This window comes from Hippopotamus amphibius, chromosome 12 (assembly GCF_030028045.1).
Source record: "Hippopotamus amphibius kiboko isolate mHipAmp2 chromosome 12, mHipAmp2.hap2, whole genome shotgun sequence".
NCBI classification, from domain to species: Eukaryota; Metazoa; Chordata; class Mammalia; order Artiodactyla; family Hippopotamidae; genus Hippopotamus; species Hippopotamus amphibius.
Window position 1 is genome coordinate 39,065,292 of NC_080197.1, and position 27,917 is coordinate 39,093,208.

Below are 27,917 nucleotides of genomic sequence, written 5' to 3' on the forward strand. Positions count from 1 at the left end.
ATTTTTGTGTCTCGCCTCATTGCAATTGTCGCCTTACTGCGACTGTCACTTTATTGTGATTGTCGCTTTATTGCAGTGGTCAGGACTGGATCCACAGTATCTCCGACGTCTGCTAAGCCTGGCACACAGCTCACCTGACCTTGAGTCCTGCTGCGATGAGGGCTTTAGGAGGTGGACTTCACACACAAGTCACAGTTCCCCTGCTTGGGTGGATCATTGTAAGTTCTAGAAAGGAAGATCATTTTGTCCAGAATCTTTCTAGAACCTAGAATGAAGCTGGAATTTGTCCAGGAAACCTGTGCTGTAGGCTTTTGTGATCTGAAATATAGACATGACGTGAGCAGATAAGAACAGACCCGGAGAGCTTCCCAGGAACCATAGCGTGATGGTGTGTCCTGTGACCAGAAGGACTAGTGTATTTCCCTGGGTGGGACAAGCAGGGTGTGGAGCAGAGCGGGGTTCTGGGGAAGCACAGTGTGTGGGGGGAATCTGCCTGCACAGTAGGGCTTCTCCCTGGCCTGTTAACAGCTTCTTTAGAGACGTGGCTTCAGGTCTCCAGGTGCTAAAACGAGGCTGAGAATTCCTGTCCTGCCTGCCCTGGGATGTGACCCATGCGATGCATCTTGACGTGGTATCATGGTCTAGTTTCTTGTAACTCGGTGTGTCCTCGTACTAGAATCTCAGTGTTGCCTGGGAGAGTGTTAGAGATGCAGAATTTCAGAAACTCTTCCAGACCTACTAATCAAACTGCGTTTTTTAGCAAGGCCCCAGGTGAGTTGCAGGATCCTTAGCACTTGAGAAACGTAGTTGGTTTGCAAATGGCTTTCTGAGGCGGTGTAGGTGTTGGAGTTAAGACTGGCTATGAACGTGGAGAAGTTGTTGCATGGAGAGGCCTGGAGTGATTGTATCTGGAAGATGTTGATCCAGTATCGGGAAACATGGAAAGGACAACAGCAGTAGGAACGGGGGCCGTGAGGGGAGATGTGGTGCCTGGCCCGAGAGAGGGGCTGGGAGAGGAAAGGTGAACTGACGTTGCTGGAGTTTGCACGGGAGTCAGAAACGCTGCTTGCTGCTCAGGGATGCTGCCTTGTTTAAGCCTCACAAGAACCAAATGAGGTAAAGCTTAGGTCCATTTTTATTTGTCAAGGAGACTCAGCTTAAATAGCTTGCTCAAATCCATAGATCTAATCGACTGAATAGTAGGAGAGTTGAGATCCTGGGGCTGATGCATAGGGTGGTGGAGATGCCGCTGGAAGGCAGTAAGGGTTTCAGAGGGGGGATTGGTGTGTTCTCAGTGACAGGTGGACGGGGCAGCCCTGTTGAATGATTAGACGGATGAGTGAAATAGATGCGCGAGCATGTGAGTGCAGGGGACTTTGGTGCTGAGTAGGCGGATTAGTCAGCACCGGTAGCCAGGAGTCTGGCGAGAAGCAGAACGTTGCAGCTGGTAGAATCCCGCTTTCAGCTTTCGCGTAGGAATGGGAATGAAGAGGCTGCTCTGGGGGAGTGTAAGGGGAAAGCTGGTTCACTGCATGGTTCTCAGAATGTCTTCACCAAAGGATGAATGAAGGGCCATGAAGGTTTCCCTCCTAACTTACGCAGCGAGCGGCTGGATTTCCCCTTGTTTAACCTGGACTTGCGGCCTTTGGGGGACAGGGGCTGTACTGAGGGAAAGCCCAGGGATGGGGGTGGCGGCGTGGACAGCAGGGCCTGGCTCCCTGGAGATGCTCAGCAGGTGTTTGCTGACCGAGAGGCGTCCTCTGCAGGTGGTGGTCCGTTTATGGGAACAGGTGATATTTCCTGGGTTCAGTGAGAGTCAAGGTCAGGGAGGCAGTAACACGTGTAGCTCTTCTAAGAGTTAAAAATACCTGCCCAGAGTTTAAAAATAGTTTGAGACGAGTTCGCAGCTGAGGAGCAGACTTTCATGCTTCAGTTGTCTGTGCTTCAGATGCTTTGGGCTCCTTCACTCTGGAACAATCTCAGGTTATTTGTACGTTCGATTCAAAACTGAAAAAGCCTTTGAGATATGTTAGTAAACACCACTTTCCAATAGAATCACATATTAATAAAACCAGCAGAGAGACAGGAAAACACCTAGTTGATTGTTTTTTTTTTTATTGCATTTGTTCCCAGTTTTATTGAGAAATAAGTGACATATATCACTGTATAAGTTTAAGGTGTACAGCATGATGGTTTGCTGTACGTATCTTGTGAAACAATTACCGCAGTAGGTTTAATGAACATCCGTCTCCTCACATAGACACAATAGAAAGAAAAGAAGAAAAAATTTCTCCTTGCGATGAGAGCTCCCAGGATCTGCTCTCTTAACAGCTTTCCTGTATATCACACAGCAGTGTTAACTGTAGTCATCATTGTCCTTCAGTACACCCTAGAACATACTTCTCCTGTAACTGGAAGTTTGTACCTCTTGACCGCCTTCTTCCAGCTCTCCCTCCCTCCCCCCTCCCCCACCTCTGGTAACAGCAAATCAGATCTTTTTTCTGTGAGTTTGGCATTTTGGGGAAAACACCTATTTTTTAAGCACTGTGAAAGAGAAGGTAATCCTCCTCATCTCTAACCCTAATAGCTGGTGTTGTAGTGACTAGTTTTGATACTGCTGGATCCTGCACAGGAACTGAGCTGTCAGGTCGCACCCCCGCTGTAAACAGGGGAAGGTGCAGGCTTAGCGGGATGTCAGCCCTTGTCTTTTCCTTTTCTTTTTTCTTTTTCAAAAAAATCATTTAAATGAAAAGGCATCTTGAGACAATATATCATGCTTGTTAGTACAAGTCAAGTTCCCGTAATGTTAAACAAATCCCAAGTAAGATGACTATTTCTGCCTTCCAAATTAATTTTAGACTTAGAAAAAAAATTAGTGAGCAATTTAAGTCCATACTCATGTCGATTAAAGACTCTTAAGGTCTAATTTTCTTAATGGTTCTTCAGACTACAAAGGGAGGCTTTGATCTCACACTGCCTTTTCCTTGATTTGACCCAAGAGAAACTTGAAACCTACAAATCTCCCAGCTGACAGCTGGACAGAGAGTCTTTTGTTTTCACAGCGCCCTCTTGTGGGGAGTTTCCCTCAAGCAAGGCCCCGCGGTGCCTCCCTCTGCTCTGGAAGTCAGCTTTACAGCCTCTCAGGCAAGCAGCGAGGCTGACTCGGGTACCCTGGCCAGGAGGGCAGGACGGCAGCCCACCGAGCAGCCCTTCCTTCCCCGCCTCGGTTTGGTGGACGATAGTGGATCAGTCCTCGGTGGGAGCTGCGCTGGGGTAGCTTGTTTCCCTGCCGGGAGCCCCGGAGGTGTGGGCCCTGTCCTGCTGCTTTTCTGGGTCCCCAGCTGACTTGCAGCTGAGACGGGGCCAGGCCTGGGTCTCAGTGCCTCCGGACCTGCGTTTTCTAGGCCTGTCGTGGGGTCACATCCACCAGCCCCAGCTGCACCTGGGCCCCCTGAGTCTGGAGGAACTCCAGCTGAGTTAGCTTTCTAGAGAATAAAGGAAGAGGAAAGTGGGGGGGAGGGTTTAACCCTGGGGAAGAATTTCGTTTTGAAAACTTTGGGGTTTGGTTTAAATATGGTATTTTCCATGGCTTTGTTTTAACCTCAGACAAAAGTATGAGAGAAGATCCTTCCTTTATTCTTTGGGAAGCTTTTGGAAGGCTGTTTTTCCTCTCCAGTGGCACTCTGTGAAGTGGTAAAAATGGTATCTGCCTTTTGATTTTTGTCTAATCAGAAAGAATTAAAGAAATATTGAGAGTTTTCCTCCTGTCCCATATATAGTGCTGAAAAGGAGCCTCAGATGGTTAGTCTGGAGCCCAGAGTCCCTCTGGGGTTCCTGGTTCTGCTTCTTCACAGAGGGGGTGTGTGTGTGTGTGTGTGTGTCTGTGTGTTTGTCTCTGTGTGTGTGTGTGTATGTGTGGTATGTGTGTGGTGGGATGGATGTGTGTGGTGTGTGTGTTGTGTGTGTGTGTGGTGTTTGTGGGATGGGGGTGTGTGGGTGTGTGTGGTAGGGGTGTGTGGTGTGTGTGGGATGGGTGTGTGGCAGTGTGCATGGGGGCGTGTGTGTGCGTGTGTGGTGGGGGTGGGTGTGCAGGTGTGGTGCATGTGTGTGGGGGTGTGTGGGTGTGTGAGTGTGTGGGTGTGTGGTAGGGGTGTGTGGTGTGTGTGGGATGGGTGTGTGGGAGTGTGTGGTGGGGGTGGTAGGGGTGGGGGTGCAGGTGTGGTGCATGGGTGTGGGGGGGTGTGGGGGAGGCCCTTCCACGTAGGGTTGGGCCTCCAGGTTGACATCGAGAGCGTGGGAAGAGGACTCGGCGTCCAGGCCTGTAGAAGCGCGAGCCTTGGGCTCAGGAAGGCCGGGTGCGGGTCCCACTCTTCGTCCGCTGTGCGCCCAGCGACCTAACCTCTCCCCTAGACAGTGGGTCTAGTGACACTACTCGCCCCGAGGACTGATCGCGAACACGGTGTGAGCTGCTGTCGTTGAAGGTTGAGTTAGTCATCCGCATGTGGGAATAGGGTCAGGAAATATCAGCTGCTAAGGCTGAAATGGATGACACTTAACTCCGAGTGGAGGAGGGGAAGGAGAGGGTCCTCTGTGGAAGCGGCTCGGTGGAAAGGATGCTCTGGACGTCTTCGACGTCACTGAGGAGACGAAGTCTAAACAAGATGGCGCTTGAGGTGTCCTTGGCTGACAGGCTGTGTTGGCGGCAGGGATGTCTGTGTGGGGAGGCGAGAGCGAGATGGCCCGTGTTCATCAGCCCCGTCTGGGGTGGCGTCTGGCCGGAGGGCTCAGATCCCTGTGAGGAGACGGTGTGTCTTGAGCTGGGCTCACCCGGCATGGCTCACGGAGCCCGAACTCCTCTGAGGGGTTCGTGAGGCGCCCGCCCTGGCCTGCGGGGACCCCACACCTTTTCCTGGCTCAGACGGAGAACGTGATTGCACTTCCTCGCTGGTGTCCCTTCAGCTGCTGACGTGCCTTGTTTTTGAAGCAGGGAGGTGTTGTGTGCGCCCTTGTGTCCTGGTCTGAGAGGTAGAAAGCTTTGGCCGGCCCCCTCCCCAGCTGGTGTAAGGAGGATGACCAGGCATCCTGATGTGCCCCATCTACGTCGATTGTGGGAGTCAAGTGTTTGTCCTTTACCCCCTTTCAATCCCCAAAGCATCCCACTGCAGTTGTGTGGTGCAGTGGGTGTGCACTCAGGCCACTGCAGGTGCCAGCCTAGGCCCCACACAGCTCGTCTTCCTGCCCTCTCCATCCTGGGCAAGTGTCCAGATAGGAAAACACACTGGACTCTTAACTCGGGGGCGCCTGTCATCCCAGCCTCACCTGCACCCACCCATCACTCACTCTGTGAGAGCCTCCGGAGACGTACTTTGATGAATAGCCGTATCCTTAAAGTGATGGCATCGATTTGGCATGGTTTGGGCCATAACTTCTGGCTTCTGTGACTTTCAGGTTTTGAATGTTTCGTTTCTGGAAGGTCTGCTATAGGATGAATCACTTTATAAGTTTATTTAATTCTGAAATGGTAAATCATCATGCTTTAAAGTCATCCTTGCTTCTATACATGCTTGTCACTTTGCCTTGTTTATGTTTTTATATTTCAGGAATTTTTTGTTAAGTGGGAAAAAGGATGGGGTTGCTTTTTGCTTCCTTAAAAAGTTTCCTTTTGATTAAAAACTGGAGTATACACTAATTCTATTGTTAACAGCTCTGTAGTGATTTATTTACATGGTGTAATCCTGATGAAAGTAGTATTCAAGAATACCGCCATCAATGAAGGGGCTTTTATTAAAATCCATGGTAATTGTATCTTTTATGTTTGTTTTTTTTTTCTTTTCTTTTTGCATTCAGGTTTTCAAAAACCTCGGCACAGATGTCGTGAAGTCTGCATTTGAAGGTTATAATGCTTGTGTCTTTGCATATGGGCAGACTGGATCAGGAAAGTCATACACTATGATGGGAGATTCTGTACGTTGTTTACTGTGTGGGAAGGAAATTTCTCATTATCTCTCTTTGGACTGATAAAAGTATCTCTTTTGTCTACGTGGTCTGTACTAACTTGCTTTTCATGTTCTGATCATTCTTTAGCAATAAGATAAAACTCAGTAATAAGGTGGACAAAATTTCCTTTGAGAGATTTTAAATTAGAAATAGTTTTAAGTTTATAAGCATGAATAATGGATGGGAGCCTCAGTTAATTTTCCGTTTTTAAAGGCTTTATAATCTTATCAAAAAATGTATGCTGGGCCCGCAAGTAATTTATTCTTCTTTTCTGCCAGCCCAACAGTTTGAATAAAATTACTGAACTCTGTGCTTTTTAAAATTATTCAAAACATTTTTCCCCAAGAAAAAATGTAAAAAAAAAAAAAAAACCCTCTTAGTGGAAAGGTACTGCATAAATCCAGTGAGTACCTAAAAAGTGTTAGAATTTTACAGGTGATATAGAGTCTACATAGTTATAAACATAGTATGTAGAGTTTAGTAGTTATGCTGTATAAATTAAGGACCTTAAAGTTACACTTGCCCCAAAATACGGCAGAGGAAAAACTGCACGTGATTGCAGGACTTTGTCCTGTCCTGTGTTTTCTCCAGACCTGGCTACTGCCTGCATGTTTTACATTTCTCATGTTGTGGTTTTGAAAACTGTTCACTGACTCTGAGAGCAGCGGCCTGTTCTAGATGTGGAGGGCCCAGCAGAGGACAGCTGGGCTTCCTGCTGGCAGGCTCAGTGGTGCCTTGAATACTACAGCTTTGGTGGTTTGTGGAAGAAGTACTGCATCAAAGGAGGATAGGTTTTTCCAGATGAAAGCCTTTCATTGCATGTGTCCTGGCTTCTAAATCCAGGTGTTTCCTTTACAGGAGAAGAAAATAAATGCTGTACTAAAAATCCTCAGTGCCTAGAAGTAGGGAGAATAAGAGAAGAGCCATTTCAAGAGTGTCACATTTCCTTTTACCATTACTTCTCTCTTCCTGCTTTCCTACTGTGCCTTTGGGAAAAAAGCCTTCTCTAAAAATGAAGTTTGCATGTTGATTCCCTCTTAGCTGGTTTATAGTAAGTTCAACAAAGCACTCATAAGTTATAGCTGTTTTTCTCTGACCTTACAGTCGAGTACCGATTGGGTATTCTTTTTTTATTTTATTTTTTAATGTAAGAACAAAAAATGTGGTGAAAGTCCCAATTTTTCGTTACAAGAATTAGTACAGATTTAATGGTATAAAGAAAAAAATTCTCCTGAACCTCTGATGATATATATGTGTGTATTTATTTATATACTTATTTATTTTTGGGATGGGAGATTGGGTGAAAATAGGGATTTCAGAAGGAAACATTGAAGCCTTAAAGTCTGGCTTTTTAACGAGAACATTTTGCCTTGTCTTTGGTACCGTTCTGAAGTTCGTCAGCTTGTCAATGCCAACTGAAACGTGAACATTACTAATTATGCCCACATTGCACAAGTAATATGATGTATTAAAACCTTCCTGTCGAGGAAGACCAGTGTAGGGATTGATGCACCAAAGGAGGGGTATACTGCATGTTTTAGTGTGGTCATCACCTACGTTTTAAGACAATTATTAGCTACTTTGAGGACTTACTGTGATTTCATTGATGTTTCTTTTCTGCTTGCTGTATATTTCACCTTTTTTTGTCCTTTTGATCAGATTTTTAACATTTATTTTACAGCAGTAGACTGTCTGGTTTGAAAGCTAGAGAATAAGTCGTCTTATGTTTGCAAGCCATGATTTAGCTGATGAACAGCTGATAACTGTGTATTACCATGGTCCTGGCAGGTAGAAATTAGGAAGCTCAGTTCTCTCATTTCAAAGAGTAGGAAGTAGCCCTGGAGGGGGTGAGTGGTGTGCCCGGGGCCCTGGGGTGGGTCTAAGGCCCCCAGAGTCTAAGTCTACCCCAGCCAATTGAAGATGCAGTTGTTGGTTGCTTTTATTTCAAGTGACAGCTAAGGTGTCCCTCCTTCCTCTGCAGGGCGATTCTGGCTTAATACCCCGGATCTGTGAAGGGCTTTTCAGTCGGATAAATGAAACCACCAGATGGGATGAAGCATCTTTTCGCACTGAAGTCAGGTAGGGCCCGTGGCCTGAGTAACAGTGTGAGCTTGATTTAAGGCACAAGGAGTGGATAAAAGCCTTTGGATTCCTGAGAGGAGAGTCTGCCTCTCTCCCTCCTGTGCTGTGCCAGTTGGAAGTAAAGCTTAAAGCACATATGTGTTCCGTGACTTCCTTGGGCACCATTTGGATTGGGGTTTGGAAGGCTGCTAGAGACACCCCAGCTTGGTCAGAAACTAATGAAGGATGCTTATCTCTAATGGAGTGAGCTTTCGACCTTTCAGTGCATACCCACTTGCCTTATTCTTTTATTTGAATAAGATTTGTGTTATTCTTTACGTTGGCAGCATCACTGTAAATCTAGTATTTAAGTAAATCTGGGTGGTTGAGGTGTTTTTTCCTCCTTGAACTTAAACCTGTGTGGGGAGGCAGTTTCGTCAGTGGTTTGGGGGCAGATGTGGCGATCCAGGGTTCTCCTGGCTGCCTGACCTGTCAGGGGCTGTGAGGCCTTGGACAGGTTGTTTAAGTCACCCTGAACCTCTATTGCCTAACCTGTAAAATGGGGCTAATAGCAGTACCTACCCCTGGGCTATTGTAGGGATTAAATAAAATAATCCATTCAAAGTGCTGCACCTGAATCGTGGTCACCACCCATAAAGGTATGTTGCTGCTGTCACTTTTGTTATTAATGTCTGAAGTCATCTTGCTGAATTCAACTCTATTTGAAATTTTTAGCTACTTAGAAATTTATAATGAACGTGTGAGAGATCTACTTAGACGGAAGTCATCCAAAACCTTCAATTTAAGAGTCCGTGAGCATCCAAAAGAAGGACCTTACGTGGAGGGTAAGAATGAATGTTTTCACAGCCCTATTCTTCTTGGGAATTTTTGTAAAAATAATAGTTTTAGAGAAAAAAATGTAGGATAAGAGCGAGATTTAAAAAAATTAGTTTGGGAATCTTATAGTAAAAATTGCATGTGCTGTTTCTGCACGCTGTTCATTTAACACGTTTATACTTCACTGGGCATTCGCTGACTTTGTGGGGCTTGCCAATAGATTTCCTCTGGCTTTAAGAACTCTAGAAACTTGTTTTTCCAAGTTCTCTGGCAAGATAAGCAACCCTACAGCCTGGCTCTTTAACTGGCCTTGCATTTTAGCCGTGTGTTTTTACTGATTCTGAGACCTCTCGCTTCTGGGAGGAGTGTTTGCAGCTTCCTGTGCTGTGTTCTCGGCCTTTGCGTTGTGCTGCACTAGTTGTGTCACGGTCCTTTGTGAGGGGAGTGATAGGTAAAGGGCTGCCCCTTGTGAATTATTTTAAAAATAGGCTGGATTGAAGGCTGTTCTTAGAACAGTCAGCTCTACACACTGGCTCTGTGTTCGGCAGCTGAGTGGCGCCTGGCCGCTAGGAATCACACACAGACGGGCTGTCCTGTGGCTATTGTCCTTCCTGTGTGTCTTGTTGGAGTCAAGACTGAGAACTCGTCGTGGGTTAAAAGAGGTTCCTGTTTCCGTTGTCTTTTTTACCTGGAGATACCAGGTGTACAAACAGGCCCTCATCTGCATTTTAGTAAATTTTCAATTGAACGTTTGCTTTTTATGCCCAAAGTGAGGTGTGTAATTATGTATTTGTTCTGAGGAGTGTGGGATAACTATTACTGTTAATAGTTTTTAGCCTAACTGTGCCTTCATGTTTTCCCTTTAACTGTTTTTCAGCTGTTAAAACGCATTACAGAGCTGGGTTTGGGAAGACAGAATAGCAAGTAGGGTAAAACATCCAGAATCTGATGTAGATACGTAACAGGGATTTAGTTTCTAGTAAATCTGCTATTCAAACACTGGGGGAATATGGGTTACAAAGCTGTCTGGGAGGGGAAAAAAAGGTAAATTGGTACTAGAGCTCAGTTTTTATACTAGGGTAAATGGCAAGTGACATAATGACTGCAAGAAACCCTGGACTACTTTTTTCCTAGAAATTTGGGGAAGGGAAGGCTTTTAAAGTTTTTACTTAAAATTCAGAAGCCATCAAATAAAAGTGTTAAATTTGAAATAGTGAAACAAAACAAAAAACTAACTTTATACTTGGCAGAAACACCATAAGCAAAGTAAAAAGACAACTTACGTGGAGAGAATATTTTCAATTCAAGTTTCAGACAGAGGACTTGTTTCTTAAATATGTAAAGAGCTCCTATAACTTAATAAGTACAGCTCCAACACCAAGGAGAAAAGTGAACCAAGGATGTGCTTAGATGGTCCACAGAAATGGAAATACTGATGATTTTTAAATGGAGGAAAGAATGCTTAGCTTCACTCATAATCAGGGGAAAGCAAAATAAAGATTCTTCGAGCTAACATTTGTTGCCTGTCGCCGGCAGATGTAAGGAACCTGGTAAGACAGTGTTGGGAGACAGGCAGTGTCATGTGTTACCGCTGGGCATCAAGTGCCTTTGAGGGAGGACAGTTTTGCAACATCCATCAAAATTTCAAGTGTTTTTTCATCTAGCAGTTCCACCTCTTAAGAGTTTATTCTGCAGAAATATTCACACGTATTTGTAAAAACCTAAGTATAAGATTATTTGTAGCAGCCTTACTTGTATAGGAAGCAAACTCTCAACAACCTCTGTAGTCTCAGTAGGAAACTGTTAAGTTGGTTTTGGTACATGCATACAATGGAATGCTCTACAGCCATAAAAATGATCACTTTAACCGATACAGAGTATTCTTCAATACATGATTACCCAGAAAAGAGCAGGATGTGAAACAATGTATATGGTCTGCTACAATGTATAAAAGGGGAAGAAGAGATGTTTTAATATATACGTAATTGCCTGTATACCTATGGGTTATTTCTGGAAGGGTCTAGAGAAGCTAATAATGTTGGGTTACCTGACAGAGGGAAAGTGGGGGGAGGGGTTATCAGATAGGAGAGGGGGAAGGCCCTTTGCACCAGGGGTCCCCAGCCCCCACCAGGTACTGGTCTGCAGCCTGTTAGGAGCGGGCCGCACAGCAGAAGGTGAGCGTCCGGCGAGCGAGCAAAGCTTCGTCTGCGGCTCCCCATCACTCATGTTACCGCCTAAACCAGACCCCCGCTTCCGTGCAAAAATTGTCTTCCATGAAACCAGTCCCTGGTGCCAAAAAGGCTGGGGACTGCTGCTTTACACAGAATACTTTTTTTTTTTAAAATAAATTTATTTATTGGCTGCATCTTTGTTGCTGCACATGGGCTTTCTCTAGTTGCAGCAAGCAGGGACTCCTCTTCATTGTGATTCATGGGCTCCTCATTTTGGTGGCTTCTCTTGTTGCAGAGCATGGCCTCTAAGCACGTGGGCTTCAGTAGTTGCGGCACATGGGCTCAGTAATTGTAGCTCATGGGCTCTAGGGCACAGGCTCAATAGTTGAGTCACATGGGCTTAGTTGCTCTGAGGCATGTGGGATCTTCCTGGACCAGGGCTCAAACCCATGTCTCCTGCATTGGCAGGCAGATTCTTAACCACAGTGCCACCTAGGAAATCCCTACACAGAATATTTTTTGTAGCCTTTGACTTTAGAAGCATACGGATGTTTCCCAAAAAATGAAAAGTTTTTCAAAAAGAATGCTATTGCGTTTCGCATGCAGGTAGTGTTTATATTTCCCGGCTATGATTAGTGCTAGTGAGGTTGATGATAATAGCTCATAGTTACCCTGAATACTGTATGCGATAGGTGTGCAGGATCAGGAGAGATGGCCGAGGCTCAGTGAGGTTAAGTGCCCTGTTCACAACTGTGCGAGTCCACTAGTCAGCCGCAGAGCCTGGACTTGACCCCAGCAGCCTAGCTCCTGAATCTGCATTATAAGCCACCATAGATTGGTACAGTTGTGTATTTCATAGAGGTACATTTCTTCTTCCATTTATTATATCCTGGGGAGATTTCTTCACCCCTCCCCCCCCTTTTTTTTCAGATTTATCCAAACATTTAGTACAGAATTACAGTGATGTTGAAGAGCTTATGGACGCAGGAAACATCAATCGGACCACCGCCGCCACTGGGATGAATGACGTCAGCAGCAGATCTCACGCCATCTTCACCATCAAGTTCACACAGGTGAGGCCAGCTGTGAGGCTGGCTGGCTTCGTCCGTGAGGGCTTTACCTGCTGATTGGCACTAGCCGAGGACCGGTCCGTGCGGAGCCAGGAGCGGCAGCGGTGGCCCACTGCCGTTTTCTTGTTCATTACGCTTGAACGTGTGCTGTGTGCTGGTTTCTCTGCAGTTACATTTGTAATATAACCTGATGTATACCCTTGAGGAATATTTAGCAGGCTTCTGCCCTGTTCTAGACATAAAAAATACTTGCTTTGTGTTTAATAAGGCCGAAGTTTTCATTGTTGCCAACTCTGTGGGAGATGCCGGGTTGCCAGTCAGAGCAGCTGGAGGCCAAGGTGAGTATCTCCTCGTGGACCATCATGGCTCCGTGGAGCTCACCCCGCAGTGCTGGCTGGGATTATTAGAGTGATATTAAAGGACGAAGGACGTTTTTAAGTACTCATGTGGGAGTTCATTCTCATCTGGAGGTGGAGCGCATTTTGAATGTGTGTGGAAAGGGCTCAGGGAAAAGATGTTAACACCGAGGCTGGTGGAACAGATGAACGTGAAGGTGTCAGGTCCTCTCAGCACTTAGCACATGTTAGGAGTTTGGGGAGGTCCTGGCCTGTATGAACTGTTGAGCACATCAGATAAAAAAACTTAACCTTTCAGTAATGAGGAGGATCTGAGTGCAAAGAGGATGAAAACATTCTCTAAGGTCAGTTGGAACAACTCCTGATAAATCCTCTACAAATTTACATTTTGTTAGATCTTTCCATTGGATTTACTGTAGTTTGCTGGTTTTTCTCCTGTTTTCTGGTGAATGCGGATTAGGATGTGGCCGTCCCTGTTTCTAAGAGCCTTGCTTTTCGATCAGAATATGGTAATTTCTTTTTGGCGTTTTGGTTCAGACTGTAAAACAGGTTAAAAGTCTTTGGGAAAGTAAAATTTCAGTAGAATTCAGAATCAAGGAATACAGAATTTAAGATTTTCAAGATTTTATAGTTAAACAAATTGAATTTTCACATCAAATAATGGTTGAGTGATGTTTCACGTAATTGTCTGTATCATATTTTGGAAAGCTATTGTGCTTGTAATGTTGCAGATTTTGGATGAGAACAAAACTAATTATTTGTTTACTTATATTTTTCTTTGTGGCGTGCCCCTCAGGGCCTAGTTTCCTCTTCTGCCATGGTCAGACAGCCGTTTTTGTGAATGAGTGATTTGGGTCATGGAATCCGTAGTTCTTCAGCAAGTTTAAGAATCACGTATCGTAGGCGTCTATTGTATTCAATTTAATTTTTGTAATCAGGAAGAAGGCCAATGAAACAACAAAATTAAAAAAAAAATACCTTGAGAGAGCACAGTGAGGAGTGGAAAATAATTAGAATTTGTGTTATAAACACACAAACATATAAAACAATGTTATATAAACATAGAAACATTGGGGCTCTTTATAGCTTTTCCACTTTGCGTTCATATTTCACCACAGGCAAAATTTGACTCTGAAATGCCGTGTGAAACCGTGAGTAAGATCCACTTGGTCGATCTTGCCGGAAGTGAGCGGGCGGATGCCACCGGGGCTACCGGGGTCCGGCTGAAGGAAGGGGGGAACATCAACAAGTCCCTCGTGACTCTGGGAAACGTCATTTCTGCCTTAGGTGGGTGCACGCTTGTGTCCGCCGCCTCTTGTTCTTGGTGGGGCCGAGGTAGCACGGGGCACTTAGGTTTAATGTTTGTGTTACAAACCAGAGCAATAGCGTCAAGGTTTTTTGAAGCCGAATTAGAGAGAAGACTTTTTTTTTTTTTTATTTTTTATTTATTTATTTATTTATTTATTTATTTATTTTTTTTTTTGGGGGGGGTACATCAGGTTCAATCAACTGTTTTTATACACATATCCCCATATTCCCTCCCTTCCTTGACGCCCCCCCCTCGAGTCCCCCCCACCCTCCCTGCCCCAGTCCTCTAAGGCATCTTCCATCCTCGAGTTGGACTCCCTTTGTTATACAACAACTTCCCACTGACTATTTTACAGTTGGTAGTATATATATGTCTGTGCTACTCAGAGAGAAGACCTTTAATAATTGTCTTTAACCCCGCCCTCCCCCCACCCCTTTCTCTTTCTCCCTACAGCTGATTTATCTCAGGATGCAGCAAACCCTCTTGTAAAGAAGAAGCAAGTTTTTGTGCCTTATAGGGATTCTGTTTTGACTTGGTTGTTAAAAGATAGCCTTGGAGGAAACTCTAAAACTATCATGATTGCCAGTAAGAATTTTAAGTTTTTTTTTTCCTTAGCATACAGTGTTTCTTGTGAATTAACCGTAACTATTTAAGTTTAAAGTGTCTCATTAGGAAATAGCATGTTTTTATTTAAAAAAAATAGTTTTTCTGTTTTGAAGAAAAGCACTGAAACTGTGATCCAGTCTACAGTATTGTGTCAGTGACTCTTCTTCCCTCTGCCTAGTTACATTAACTTGCCCTGTTCTTGATTACTCAAGCTGATGTCCGTGCAGAATGATTCTCAGCTTTGCTTAAAGTACAGGATAGAAACTTCTAACTCTGTTAACTCGTGGGAGAAAATCATTGTAGGGACATAAAGTAACAACAACCCAACTGTGTTTTTCTATTTAAAAGCAGAAAATATGGAATTTAAAATTAAGAATCGAGAGGAAAAAAGCCCAGTAAATATAGCAAATAAATATAACAGTAATATACTTTAGTCTGTATTTTCACTAATTAACAGGAAGAAGCAGAAAAGAGGAAAAAATGTGCTAAGGGGAGATAACTGTTGAACTCAAAAACTCTTTCTCTCCTAACTCCCCCCCCCCACCTTCATGTGTCCCCCTGCCCAAGCCATGCAGTCACTGTGGAGGCAAGGGAGCTACCTGGGGGCAGGGGGTATGCACCCCAGATGCAGTTGTGTAGTCACTTAAACCCTAGAGTTGGTGGGAGTGGGGTATGATTGATTAACCAAAGCTTTAGAAGAAAAAGTGTTAGCTGATCTACTGACTCGTTTAAAAAATTATTGTGCTCTGGATTTTTACAGGTGGTAGGTTTTGCCAAAACTTTTAAAAGGATTTAAATTTCTACTTTATAATGATACGTGTAAATAATCTTGAAATCCTGTTCTTATGTTTTCAACAGAGAAAACTCCCTAAACCACAGTGGCGAATCTCCTGTCTCATTTTAGATTTGGTTAGATGGCTGATGCTAAACTTAAAAAGGGCAAAATGGCATTTAATGTGGTATAGTGATCACCTTTCCTATAAGTCCTATATAATTTTTAATATTCATGACTGTGGCAATGAATATTTAGTCTGTCCAATGACCTGGCTTAATCTGACTTTTAAATTACAAACCAACTTTGTGTTAAATGAAATGGAGTGCTGGATAAATTATTTTTTGAATTCATTCTTCACAGCCATTTCACCTGCTGATGTGAATTACGGAGAAACCCTAAGTACTCTTCGCTATGCAAATAGAGCCAAAAACATCATCAACAAGCCTACCATTAATGAGGACGCCAACGTCAAGCTCATCCGTGAGCTGCGAGCTGAAATAGCCAGGCTGAAAACGCTGCTTGCTCAAGGGAATCAGGTTGGCTTTTTGAGACTTATGGGTAATTTTCTTTGAGTAATAGCATCTATTTCTGGATCTTAATGAGACACTTATCTCAGTGGTTGTATTGATTTGAGTAAATAAGTGCTAAGTAAAGCTTTGAACGAGTTAGCCAGTCTCTCCTTTAGAACACCCTCCCCGTTGGCCTTTGCATTCATTATGTGCTCCGTGTGTAGGATTTTATCCACTAAACCCGAGATGATTAACTATCTAATAGTTATCAGTTATGGATTGAAATTTAGCATGCAGTAGGATTAGCAGCATAACTTCCATTAGTGGAAGGAAATCAAGGTGCTTGGAGTAATGTTTAAAATTCTACCCATGCATTTTATGACTTGAAAATGTATTTTAACAGAATGAGAGATTCGTTTGAGCACCTTTCTGAATCTCTGCTTCGTATCACCTGTTACGGAAGTGGTTTTGGCAATACAGGGACACGTGTGACATCCCTGTGGCCTGGCTGAGATGTTGGCCCCGGGGCCCCTGCTCGATTGTTGAAATGGCCTCACTTCAGGGTTTCTTGGGGTTTCTGTGCAGGAGCCTTGTCCTTTTGTGGTTGCCACATAAACTTCCTCATAGTCTGCGTGGTGCACATACTGAGCTAAGTTCTGTGGTCATAGTGTGGTTGGTGCTGTTAGGTTTAGACACTGCTGTGAGAGAGAGTCAAGGAGCACTTTTTAAAACGTTTGCGTTAAATTGGAGTTAAAAATAAAGATACATTTCTTCCCATTTTCCATCCCATGAATGGATGTCTGAAGCGTATCATTAAAAACAAAAACAAAAACAAAAACAAACACCTTTTCTTTAAATGCAGAGTGCTCTCTCCAGGTCAGCTGTCCCTCCAGGAATATATGGCCCTCAAAGCCCTTGACATCCCGTGAGTGGTTTGACCCATGAAAGTATCGACAGGCTGAGAACCTCGCTGAGTTTCTTGCGTCCTTCAACACCTGCGACAGTGCTGTCCCATAATCTGGGTGACTGCAGTGGGCCAGGAGTTGCTCTGTACCTAAAAATATCTCTACGTACATTGTCCTTTTTGATGTGGAGCTTTCCTGTGTGTGAAAGGAAGCTGCCAACGCTAGGAGTCCAGCTGCCTGTGATGCTGTCAGGCTCGAATCGCTTATGGCACGAGCCACAGTAGTCATTTTTATTTATATGCCTTGTTATTGAGATGGTTTTTCAGTGTTTTAACAACATTTATCTGAGACAAAAATGTAAGGATGGCTTGATAGGATCACCCAAACTACTGCATATGAAGGGAAGTACTTGGAAAATTCTTGCTTTAATTTCTTGTTACTAAGTTATGAGAATGAAGGAAGCGAAAGATCAGCCTTTTAAAATTAAACTGAGGAAATCCTCAAAAGGAGCCTTATCATACGGACAGAAACACTTTATCAAAACTTTAACAGATTCTGTATGAGGAATGTCTTCAGAGGTATTGTACGTGCCACTGGCCTTATTTTGTGGTCTTTTGTTGTCTTGTTTCTTTCATGGCCAAAGACCACCACAGTCATTAAAGGATTATTTCTGTTACTGTAGTTTTGGAGGTGAGACTGGAAAAGATGGTTGTCTATTTTAGGATTCAGTGAAGATAAAACTCTTTGAGAAACTTAATATAACACAATAAAAATGAGAGTCCAATTTAAAGTAATTTATCACACTGTGAAGCTATAAATTGTTGTGAGACAATACAGGCTTATCCAAAATTAATTAAATTTGTGACGCCCAATAAAATAAGCGGGAGCTCTTAAGTGTCCATTAAAAATTTTTCTCTGGTGACATTGCTCTGTTCCCACAATATTCCTATTCTAGATGCTGCCATGTTTCATTGAAAATGGTGTTCAAATCAGAGTTCCATTTCTGGGTTATTTAAGTACAGCCAAATAAAAGCTCCTACTTTTAATAAGTTTATGTATTTGCCAATGCAAAATGCCATGTGTATCAGAGTTTCAAAAGCACAGTTTAAATACAGCAAAGGATTCTGACATGTATTTGCTTCTCCTACTACATACTACATACTACATACACATATGTATATATACATATATGTGAACTCTTTGTTGAAGAGTTATAATATTACTTACACACATTATAAGTAATCAGTGAATTTTCAGAAGCTGCATTCACTCACCTAACCTGCGTTCCATCAAGAAACAGAACATTACCAGCTCCCTAGAAACTCCTCTTCCTTTCCCGGTACTACCTGCCCTTCCCGTCAAGGGTAACCTCTATCCTGACTTCCTAAGGCAGAGGTTAGTTTTTAGGTTTGCCTATTTTTGTTCTTTATATAAATGTAATCACGTAATATATACTCTCTTGCTCTTACTTTTATGTAAGATCAAATTTATGGAATTTAAAAACAGGCATAGGAAACCCAAAGGTTGCAGATGTATTAGGGTGCTGGCCCATGATGAGGGCTGGGGAGGCGACAGGATACAGGCAGCAGGGTGGCAGGACGAAGGCGAAAAATGAAAGTGAGAGCAGATGACAGATTGAGGGGCCTTGCGTGGGCCAGTGGAGCGTGCCGAGTGCTGAGTGATAGTGAACAGCCTATGTCTGAGACCCTTTGTGCGATTCATCTGTGTAGGTCCACGGAGTTGTAGAGCCATGTATGATCATGGCTGTGATGCGTTCCATCATACGAGTGTGCCCCAACTCATCGGTTCTATTTTCAGTGGGCTTTTTGGGGCTATTAGTGCTGCTTTGGACTTTCTTTTACATGACTGTTCATGAACGTCCGGAGGCATTTGTGTTAGGTTTATACCTCAGACTGGAGTTGGTGTGTCATATGTTCGGTTTTAGTAGATACTGCCAGATAATTTTTAAAAGTTGTTCTACCAACTTCTATTCCACCATTGGTATATGAAAATGCTGGTTCTAGTTGCTGTGTGTCCTTGCCAGTGCTTGGTATTGTCTGTGTTTCATTGTATCCCTTCTGGTGGAGCATTGTGGTATCACGGAATGATTGTAGTTTGCACTTCTCAGATGATTAATGAAGTCAAGCGTTTGGATATCTTGTCTTTTCACATATTCTCTTTTGTTATATTTAAAGCATCTTTTCAGACTTCTGCTTTGAATTTGGCAGAGAGAAAATGTCTATTAACTCTTCTCTCTTGAATGTCTGAAGATAACAAGAAAATTAAATCATATAGAAATGAAATAAGCGAGAACAGTCCAGAAAACAAAGATGACAATGGGTAAGAGAGGATGGAAGGATGATGGATTTCTCATTTGTGTAGCTGGAGTCGCAGATAAACTTTAAATAATAGCCCGATAAAAGAAATGTCATTATGTGTAAGCTTTTAAGATAGACACATCTCAGAGAGGGTCACAGTAAAACTAGGTGATGTGGTGTCTGTGAGACTGGGCAAAGGCCTCCCAGGTTATTCAAGGGGAAGGAGAGCAGTGCAGAAACGGCATGATGTGGGCCTTAAAGCACGTTAACATGACAGAGTGCAACTCATAATTAAAATCAAATGTGAAGTCAGCTTTTATAAAAGAAAAAGAACAACAACAGGAAGACTGTAGGAAACGGCAGGAGACAGAGCCACACATATGCTCGCCACGGGGAACGTGAACTCCGTCTCCTTCCATGAGCACGCAGGGATAAAAATAAGTGAGGACGTAGCACATGTACAGGACATCATGGAGATTTGCTCAGCACAAACCAGGAGAAAGGATTGCTGACTCATGCAACAAAAGACTACTTTCCTTATTGTGAAAAGAGCTTCCATTAAAAAAACAAAATCACAACCTGGCAGGAAAATGAGTAAAGAATGTGAACACGATGCGCAGAAAAGAGAGTTTGAAAGGGCTTCTAAACGTGTAGACATGTGCTCGCTAATCTGGAACACGGTCAGTGCAGGTCTGAAGACATGAGTATGCACCGCCGTCAAGCTCTGTGTTTTACTGCGTGGACGTTATCCCTCACGGAGACGTCCTCTCCGCCTGTCAGCTGGGCAGAGAGAAAATGCTTGATCGCCCAGCGTGCGGGCACAGGTGGGAGGTGTGAGGTGTCCGCCTGTCGGTGGTGTTGATGCTGCTGCAGTTTTGATCTAGTTTTCCTCTTGGTTTAACACAGGAACTTAATCTGAGTATTATTTAATCCTGAGCATTTGTCTTCTAAACAGACACCTTGCAGGGAATAATTTAATTGGAAATGGTTTAGTTTTACCAGAGATATCTTTTAAAAGGACGTAGGTAGGTCTTTCTTTACATGTCCCCCAAAATAGTAGCTTGCGTGTGCACATTGTCAGTGATTGTCTCCCAAGTGGATGATGGTGGTCAGAATGTTTCAGCTCTGATTGTAGACGAGAAACCCTAACAGTGGAGTCTGTGCTATGAGCCATGTTATAAGGGGTTACTGATTGTGTGAAAATTGTCGACCACCTAATAAACAATGCAGCCATAATAACACTTGCCGCCAGTACTTCTTCAGTGGAAAGCATTTATCGAGTACCATCTGTGTGCAGGGTGACCTGCAAGGTGCAGAGGGGCAGAAATGCTAGATGACTCACAGATGCCCTTCTAGGAATCTATTCTGTTGATACAGCCACACGTACTATAGGCAGCTGGTGCAAGATGGTCACTGTAGCGTCACTGGTAGAGCAGAAGGTGAGAAAAAAACTGCACGTCCATTAAGAGGAAAGTATGGACATAAATTGTAGACTCTCCACACCATGGAATATTGTACAGTGGAACTGGAATTGTGAGAAAGAATGAAGTGGCCTTATTTGTGCTGAATTTTCCGTAAGATGGATCATGAAGTGAAAAAGGCAATATTCAGAATAGTGTTCTTGCTGTTTATGTTTAGGAAAAGAACACAAACATGCTTGCATGTGACCTGAATAACTGCATGTTTACACAGAAGATTGGCTAAGAGAGGTTGCCCGTGGGTTGCCCTCTTCTTTCTCATGACATCGTCGGGAGCCCCGGGTCCCTGCCTCTCGGGTTACGAGTTACAAATGCAGTTAGAGCGCCCGTGCACCCTGCTTGGCTACGTGTGCTCCTCCCGTCTCTGCCTGCCTTGACCCCTCAGGGCTGAGCCGAATTTGGTGTTTATCATTCTCATGCCTGTCGTTGTACCTTTGCAACACGGATAAGGAAATGGACACGCAGGTTGTGGTATAGCTGTGCCGCACACGGGATGTGACCCCGCAGTGATGGTAAAGGAGTTTCATTTACATGTGCCGACGTGGATGAACGTCAGAAGCCTGCGGTTGACGAAGACTCATGCCTTTTACTTTTTGAGTGTGTACTTTGTGCACATTCAAAACAGATGAATCTGTTCAGATCTAGGGATTTAGACTGTTTGATTTTGGTAAAACATCAGCATGTTACACGTTTGTCTTTTTCCTTCTCTTTGCTGATTTGTGTTGCAAATGGAGTTTTACCATGATGCCGTGGTTTTGAATATTATGAGAAATGAAACCTATGGATTAACGATTTAGTGATGATTGACACTCTTGGGGGGGATGTGGGACAATACTTTTTTTACCTCTATTTAATAGTTTATTTGGCAAGTTTTGATAATTTACAGTATCATGGATGGGTCTGTCCTCTAGATTATTGCTGTTCACTAACTGCTGCTGTCTTTTGTGGTTTACACTGTAGATTGCCCTCTTGGACTCTCCCACAGCCTTAAGTATGGAGGAAAAACTTCAGCAGAATGAAGCTAGAGTAAGTGATGCCTTGACTTGTTATTTTTTTGAAAAAAAAAAAAAAAAAAAAAAAGTTCACTATTTTAAGTGCGTACTTTTTAGTACTTGCTGTTTCAGACTATTTTCTCTCTTCATGACACTTTCCACGCCCCCCACCCCCACCCCATTTTTAAAGAAGCACAGCAGTTGGCTTCCTAAGTATCTCCTCATGGTCTCTGTGTCTTAGTAAATGGGATTTGCCTGGCACACGCTGGTTCACAGCAACCGAGGTTCACAAGTGGGCTGTCCCACGAGGCGGGGAAGCCGCCCAGGCCTTTGGGAGACAGAGGCTGTGTTCACAGTGGTGGTCCCTATAGCTTTAGCATGACCACCGTGGAGTTTTTTGTCATCCTTTTACTTTCCACCAGGAAGTGCGGCACTTGGGGAATCACTGAATACTCCGAGTAGATGCTTAGTTGCTCTTAAGCGAGGTGGGAATTCGAGGCTGGGGGAGAGTGTTCTGGGCCGAAGCCCATGTTTGTGTGCTGGTGCTTTCTGAAAACTAGTTTCATTGCTGATCTACTTCTATGCTTTTTTTTTTTTTTAATTTTTTTTTAATTTTTATTTTTTTGGGGGGTACACCAGGTTCAATCATCCGTTTTTATATACATATCCCCATTTTCCCTCCCTTCCTTGACTCCCCCCCTCGAGTCCCCCCCTACCCTCCCTGCCCCAGTCCCCTAAGGCATCTTCCATCCTCGAGTTGGACTCCCTTTGTTATACAACAACTTCCCACTGACTATTTTACAGTTGGTAGTATATATATGTCTGTGCTACTCTCTCGCTTCGTCTCAGTTTCCCCTTCACCCCCCGCCCCCTCCCATACCTCGAGTTCTCCAGTCCATTCTCTGTATCTGCATCCTTGTTCTTGTCACTGAGTTCATCAGTACCATTTTTAGATTCCGTATATGTGAGTTAGCATACAATATTTGTCCTTCTCTTTCTGACTTACTTCACTCTGTATGACAGATTGTAGTTCTATCCACCTCATTACATATAGCTCCATCTCATCCCTTTTGATAGCTGAGTAATATTCCATTGTATATATATGCCGATAACCCTCTGTGAAAGGAGAAACAGCATTAATAACAATTTTGGAGTGGATTTTGTTCACTGTGCCAAAGGGTTCAAACAGATTGAGAAAGAAAATTGGGTTCTGTTGGTGAAGCTCCTTCAAGAGTACACAGTATGGAAGGTATAGATTGGGGTGTAGTTAGGAACTTGGTGACACTCCCCTGGACAATTATGCTGATTAATTGCTGATAATAGCATTAGTGAAAACATCAGTTTCTTAATCCCTACTTTTCTCCTGACATTTTGTATTTTCAGTACTTTAGATTCTCATTTTGAGGGCTTTGAAATGTCTGGATATAGTCTTAAATTGTTTCTTACTCACAGTTTTCAGGAATACCTAGCAAGTTAACAGAAACCAATAAACATTTTAATTTGAATGTATTGTATGTACCTGCTGGAACAGAAGTGACTGCCCCTCTTGGTCGTAGCATTTTCCAAATTTTCATCTAGTCTTTTGCAGACCTTTTAAAATTGTACGTCATCTGCTTGGCTATAAATCTTATCACCTGGTCACATGGTTAGAGGTGGTATCAGACTTTGCATTTTTTTCTTAATTTTATAAATGAAGATTTAAATTCAGCAGTAAAAGAAACCCAAGACATACTTACACAATTTGTTGAAAGCTAGAGTTATTTGATTGAATTGGAAAAGGGTTAATTGGCTTACATTTCTTCAGGGAGAACTTATCTGTTGGTGAAACGCTGAAGCGTTTATTGTAAAATGCTTTGTGTTTCTCAGATAAAGTGCCAACAAGTGTCTGTTAACTGATTATTACAAATTAGTAAATTCATCACCCCTGTCTTTTCCCCTTCTGTAGGGAGAGAAGGCATAAGAATATTCCCTCTCTGAAAGCTTTCCCAAAACAAAAAGCCCGGTGACTTTTCTTGCTTTCAGTAGAGGCTGTGGGGCTGGCATCTCTCAGGTGATGGAAGGAAGGCCTGTGTGTGTTGGCTCATCCAGGGAGACTGGGATAGCCTGGCCTAACCAGTACAAATGAGCAGAGATCAAAGCCAGAGAGGCTCAGTCCTATTTCTTTTGTTTATTCCAAGAACATGATAGGTTTGGCATTAATATCTAATAGTTAAGATATTTTATTGAAAAAAAAGGTAACTTCGAACTCCTGTAGTTGTTTGAGGTAAATTGAGGGGTAAAATGAATGCCCATTGAATGAATTCAGGTGGGTGAGAAGTGTTTTGGTTTTGCTCTTGGATAAACCATCATTCCAGTCCCTCCATTTCTTGTCAGTAACAAACATGGTCTTTCGTGGAGGTTGCTGGCCCACCTTCCATTTATGGTACTTAGGAAAGTGTCTTCCTCTTAGCAGTGAGAGTGTAATCCAGTGTATACTGCGCCTTCACTTTGCTCTGGTTGAATACGGTAACTTACCAGTGGGAAGACCAGCCAGTTGAACTGGGATGGTGTCTGCTCTTGGGTGGGAAGGTGGCAGGAGTGCTGAAGGACAGAAGGGAAAAGGCTTTGGGAGCATGTGTCCCCCTCTCTGCCCCTCAAAGGTCACTTTCTTTTAGCCCTAAGTATATTCATTTTACAGAATTTTCCATTTTTTTTTCCCTACCTCTCAATCGGGTATCACTTTACTTCTTAATGAATCAGTCACTAAGGTCATTTAAAAAGTTGTACGGAACTAGCAGAATATTTTCATTAACTTTGAGAAGCAATTTCCAACTGTACTGTGGTCAACAGTGGGGTGTATTTTCTCCCCTAAGTTACCGCCAAGTGGAAAGAAGCTGATTTTTATCAAAAGATTTTTGCTTTTACTCAGAGTCAATTAAAGAGCTACCTTTTTTATTTTTAAAGATAGAATGAGATTTATAAACCCTATTAATTAGCTACAAGAGCAGATTATCTCCTAAAAGAAAACTGCACTTTCCAAGGTGATTTAATCATCACGTCTAATTAGAAAGTAAAGTAAATCACTATTTCTTAGGACCTACAGTATAATCAGGAAAAATTAACGAATGTAATGGGATGTTGTCATCTTTGAACTTGTAATTTTGGTTAATATCCAAGGAAACAGCGTTTATTTAAGTACCCCTTGAAAAAGACTGCTATCAAACTCTAGGCAACTTGACAAATCTTTTTCTGTTCTCTTCCTTGCCGTAATGTAGGTTATAGGGTGAGATCAGCTTGTTTGATTTGTATTTGGTGATGATTCTTTGAGGCATAGCCACCTACTTAAAAAAGTATTGTACATTCTTCCATAATCTGTAAGAGCTTGGAAACTTTCTAGAAGAAAGTTACAGTCATTTTTTCTATGGAGTAATCGCATATGTATGTTTTTTCTTTTAGGTTCAAGAATTGACCAAGGAATGGACAAATAAGTGGAATGAAACCCAAAATATTTTGAAAGTAAGGACTATAAAAAGGTGTCCTGATCTTACTGTGCTGGCTTAAGTAGGTAGAATTTTTTTTCTTTCTCCCTCAAATATGGAGACTGTGTGCTTTGCTTAAGGTAAGATTGGCGGAACGGATTAGTGACTTTGGGAGGCTGGGACTCTGGTTTGATTTTGAAGAAATGGGAAAGGGAGCTGTTAGTCATTAAAGCTGGTGTTTAGAGGCGATGCTGATACTTAAGGTGTTCGCTCTCACGCGTGGAGTTTTCCCATTTTTGACTCAGCACATATAAATTCCATTTAATATTCAAGGGCACCCGCTTCACCTTTCAGCTTTTGTTAAACCCAATGTAAAAGCAATAGGTTAAGTAAAAAAGATACTTCCCATGGCAATATTGTAGAGTATATGTGCGTAGCATGGCTAGACTTCAGAAATTTCTCAACTAGTAATTTCCTATTGGAATTTTTTTCTGTATGTCTCAAAGCCTGGGCAGTGATGGTTTGCATTTTTGGCAAGATTCATGATGAAAAGACATCAGTAATGGCCTCCGTGTTTCATACTCTGTGCTTCAAAATACATGTTTCTTTGTGGTCCCGTTTTTTGCTGAGTTGGTAGGAAACGCGTGTCATCCGTGGAGAGTCAGCCACGTCAGGTCTGAGGTTCAGGCTGGAATTTTATGCTTTGATAGCGTCTGTCCGTCCTTACACATGAGAGAAGGCGATTTGGAGGTGATTGCTGAATCCTGGGCTTTTTTTTAAAGCTCTGTTGAGGTAAAACTTTCCCCGAGGACTAAAGTCTCCCTCGCATGTTGGTGAGGCTGAATAGATGAGGTTTAGCTACGTGTCTCGGCAGAACCCTGACTTGACGCCCTTCACGTGAAGATGGGGCGCCTGGTGGCCGTTTCACAGGGGAATCTTTCGAAGGCCTGGCGTGGCCTCTGAGAGTGGGGTCAGCATCATATTATGTAAAGTTTGCTTGTGCCATTGAGGCAGCCTGGGCTGCTCGGGGGCTGAAAGCTTGTTTCTCACGAGCGGAGCTGAGCTGCAGTCCCTGGCGGCCGTGGGTCACGATGGTCCCAGAGACATTCTCTCCACTCACAGGAAGCCCTGCAGTGAGGGAGGCTTCCGCGTCCAGACTTTCTTTTCTTTCCTCTTGATGATAATGATGTTGTGTTACTTTGAGGTACTTTCTCAGCATTATCATTGAGAGGTTTTCATGCAGGAAACTGAACAAAGACTTCAGGTGCATTTCTGGACAGTCAGGTGGAGAATAAGCATCAGCAAAGATGTAACTGTTTTCATCGCTTCCTTTCTATCGACTTGGAGAAGTCGTGCCGCAGCCCCAGACTTACAGAGCCCAGTCGCCGGACCGTTCATGGCACGGTGTATACTTTGTCCTCAGCAAATTTGCTAGAGAGAGAACTAAAATCTGCTGCACGTATGGAAAAGAGAAATCGAGTAGTTAGCTATTTGAAAAGCCATTAGTATACGTAGGGCCTTTTAGCACAGGAGGCAGTGCAGCAGGGAATGCAAAGATTTCAGCCCATCTCTCCTGCTGGGTCTCTCCTTGTTGTAGAGTGGGGGTTTTACAACAGTCCTGCAGAGCTATACACACTGAGTCACCATGGGGAACCCCTGAACTTTTCCTGATGAGATTATTCTGGGCCCTGAAGCTAAATCCTCCTTTAATTCCAGTTCTGTTTTTCATAAATCTTATTTTTATTTTTTATAACTTTTGAGATGAGAATAGCAAGGTGTTATGTGCTAAGTGTTAAAGGTTACATGAAAGGCTAATGATATTTCAGATTTTTCCCTTCTTTTGACCTGGTGGGCCCTTTTTAGATTTCTCTGCTAGTATCTGTGTTTTAAATCTGTAGTTGTTGTCTGCTCACTCCATCTCTTATTGGAAGACAGTGCCTGAGGCCTGAGGTGAAGAATAGGGCTACTCCAATGTTTTTGAAAACATTCTTTGGAAATCTATGGGGGAAAGAGATTGTTTTTCGATGAGTTTGTGTCTGTGTGGTTTGTGTGATTCTTTGCCGTGTTTTTGCTGCCTGACTTTTCCTTCATCAGCTCTTGTTCCAGTAACGCTGCCTAGAGCCCGCTCCAACCCAGCAGCTTAAAACAGCATGTGTTTTCCCCCACTTGCATGCACATAGGCTGGGGGTTGGCTGGGCTGGTCCTGCTGGGCTTGGATCCAGGCCGGGGGCGGTTTCCAGGTCTGTCTCTCATTCTCTTGGACTGGCTGGTCGTCCGAGGCCTGACTTACGGTCGTGGCCGAGATGGGAGCATGCAGGTGTGGTCTTGCGAACACATTTCAAGCTTCTGCTTGTATCATGACCGAAGCAGGTCACTTGGCTGAACAGAAAGTCAAGGGGGAAGAAACGTATTTCACCCCCAAAAGGGCCATGACAAGGGTGTAGATGTATAATCCCGCTTTGAGAATTGTGGTTTAATCCACACGTGCCCCTGTTAACATACGAACCCTTGAGTTCTGGGAGCTTGCCCTTCCACTGCACTTGCCTGTTTTGTAGAGACGGGCCCAGTGACGCAGAGAATGCCCAGGGTTACCTTCATCAGCAGGGCCCGGTTGTTTACTTGGCCAGCTTGTCAACATCATCCCTTCCAAGCCCTGAATCCTGAACATCCAAGGAGAGACCTTTGGGGAGAAGACTGAGAGTGAGACCACCCAGGGCACTGAAGGGAGTGACAGGGACACTCTGGCGCCTGTTGGCACAGGGAGAGCTGCCTCGTTGCTTTTTCTTGCCCGAGCTCTTAGATGCTCAAAAGCCCCGGGGTGACTTTGTCCTCTTCTTTGTGACCTGGTCTGTGGCTTTCCTTGCTGGGGATGAGTGAGGTCCTACGTGTGTTGAGTGGGGTGAAGAGGGGGGGAAAGGGGCTCTGACAAGAGGTGCTGGCTCTTTGTAGTCAGGTGATAGATAACACATGAGCCTGGGGCTTTGATCTGCCAGCTCCATCTCAGGCTTCAGGTCTCTTTCTGAGTCACTGGTGGGTCATGACACTTAGCCACAGTTTCACATACCCTTGTCCCCA

At 43.6% G+C, this 27,917-nt stretch overlaps 1 protein-coding gene across 10 annotated transcripts in view; it reads left to right on the top strand.

Annotated features, from left to right (window-relative positions):
* The window catches only part of KIF16B (kinesin family member 16B), a 291,849-nt gene that overhangs the window by 39,203 nt on the left and 224,729 nt on the right, over positions 1-27,917 (top strand). For all 10 annotated transcript variants that reach the window (XR_009048392.1, XM_057701881.1, XM_057701879.1 and 7 more), the window contains 9 exons: positions 5,848-5,964; positions 7,979-8,076; positions 8,794-8,903; positions 11,997-12,139; positions 13,611-13,779; positions 14,255-14,386; positions 15,543-15,718; positions 21,353-21,418; positions 24,820-24,879. Coding sequence is in view for 9 of the 10 variants with exons in the window: in XM_057701881.1 (XP_057557864.1) it covers positions 5,848-5,964; positions 7,979-8,076; positions 8,794-8,903; positions 11,997-12,139; positions 13,611-13,779; positions 14,255-14,386; positions 15,543-15,718; positions 21,353-21,418; positions 24,820-24,879 (1,071 nt within the window). In the remaining variant the exon portion in view is untranslated. The remainder of the gene's footprint in view (positions 1-5,847; positions 5,965-7,978; positions 8,077-8,793; positions 8,904-11,996; positions 12,140-13,610; positions 13,780-14,254; positions 14,387-15,542; positions 15,719-21,352; positions 21,419-24,819; positions 24,880-27,917) is intronic.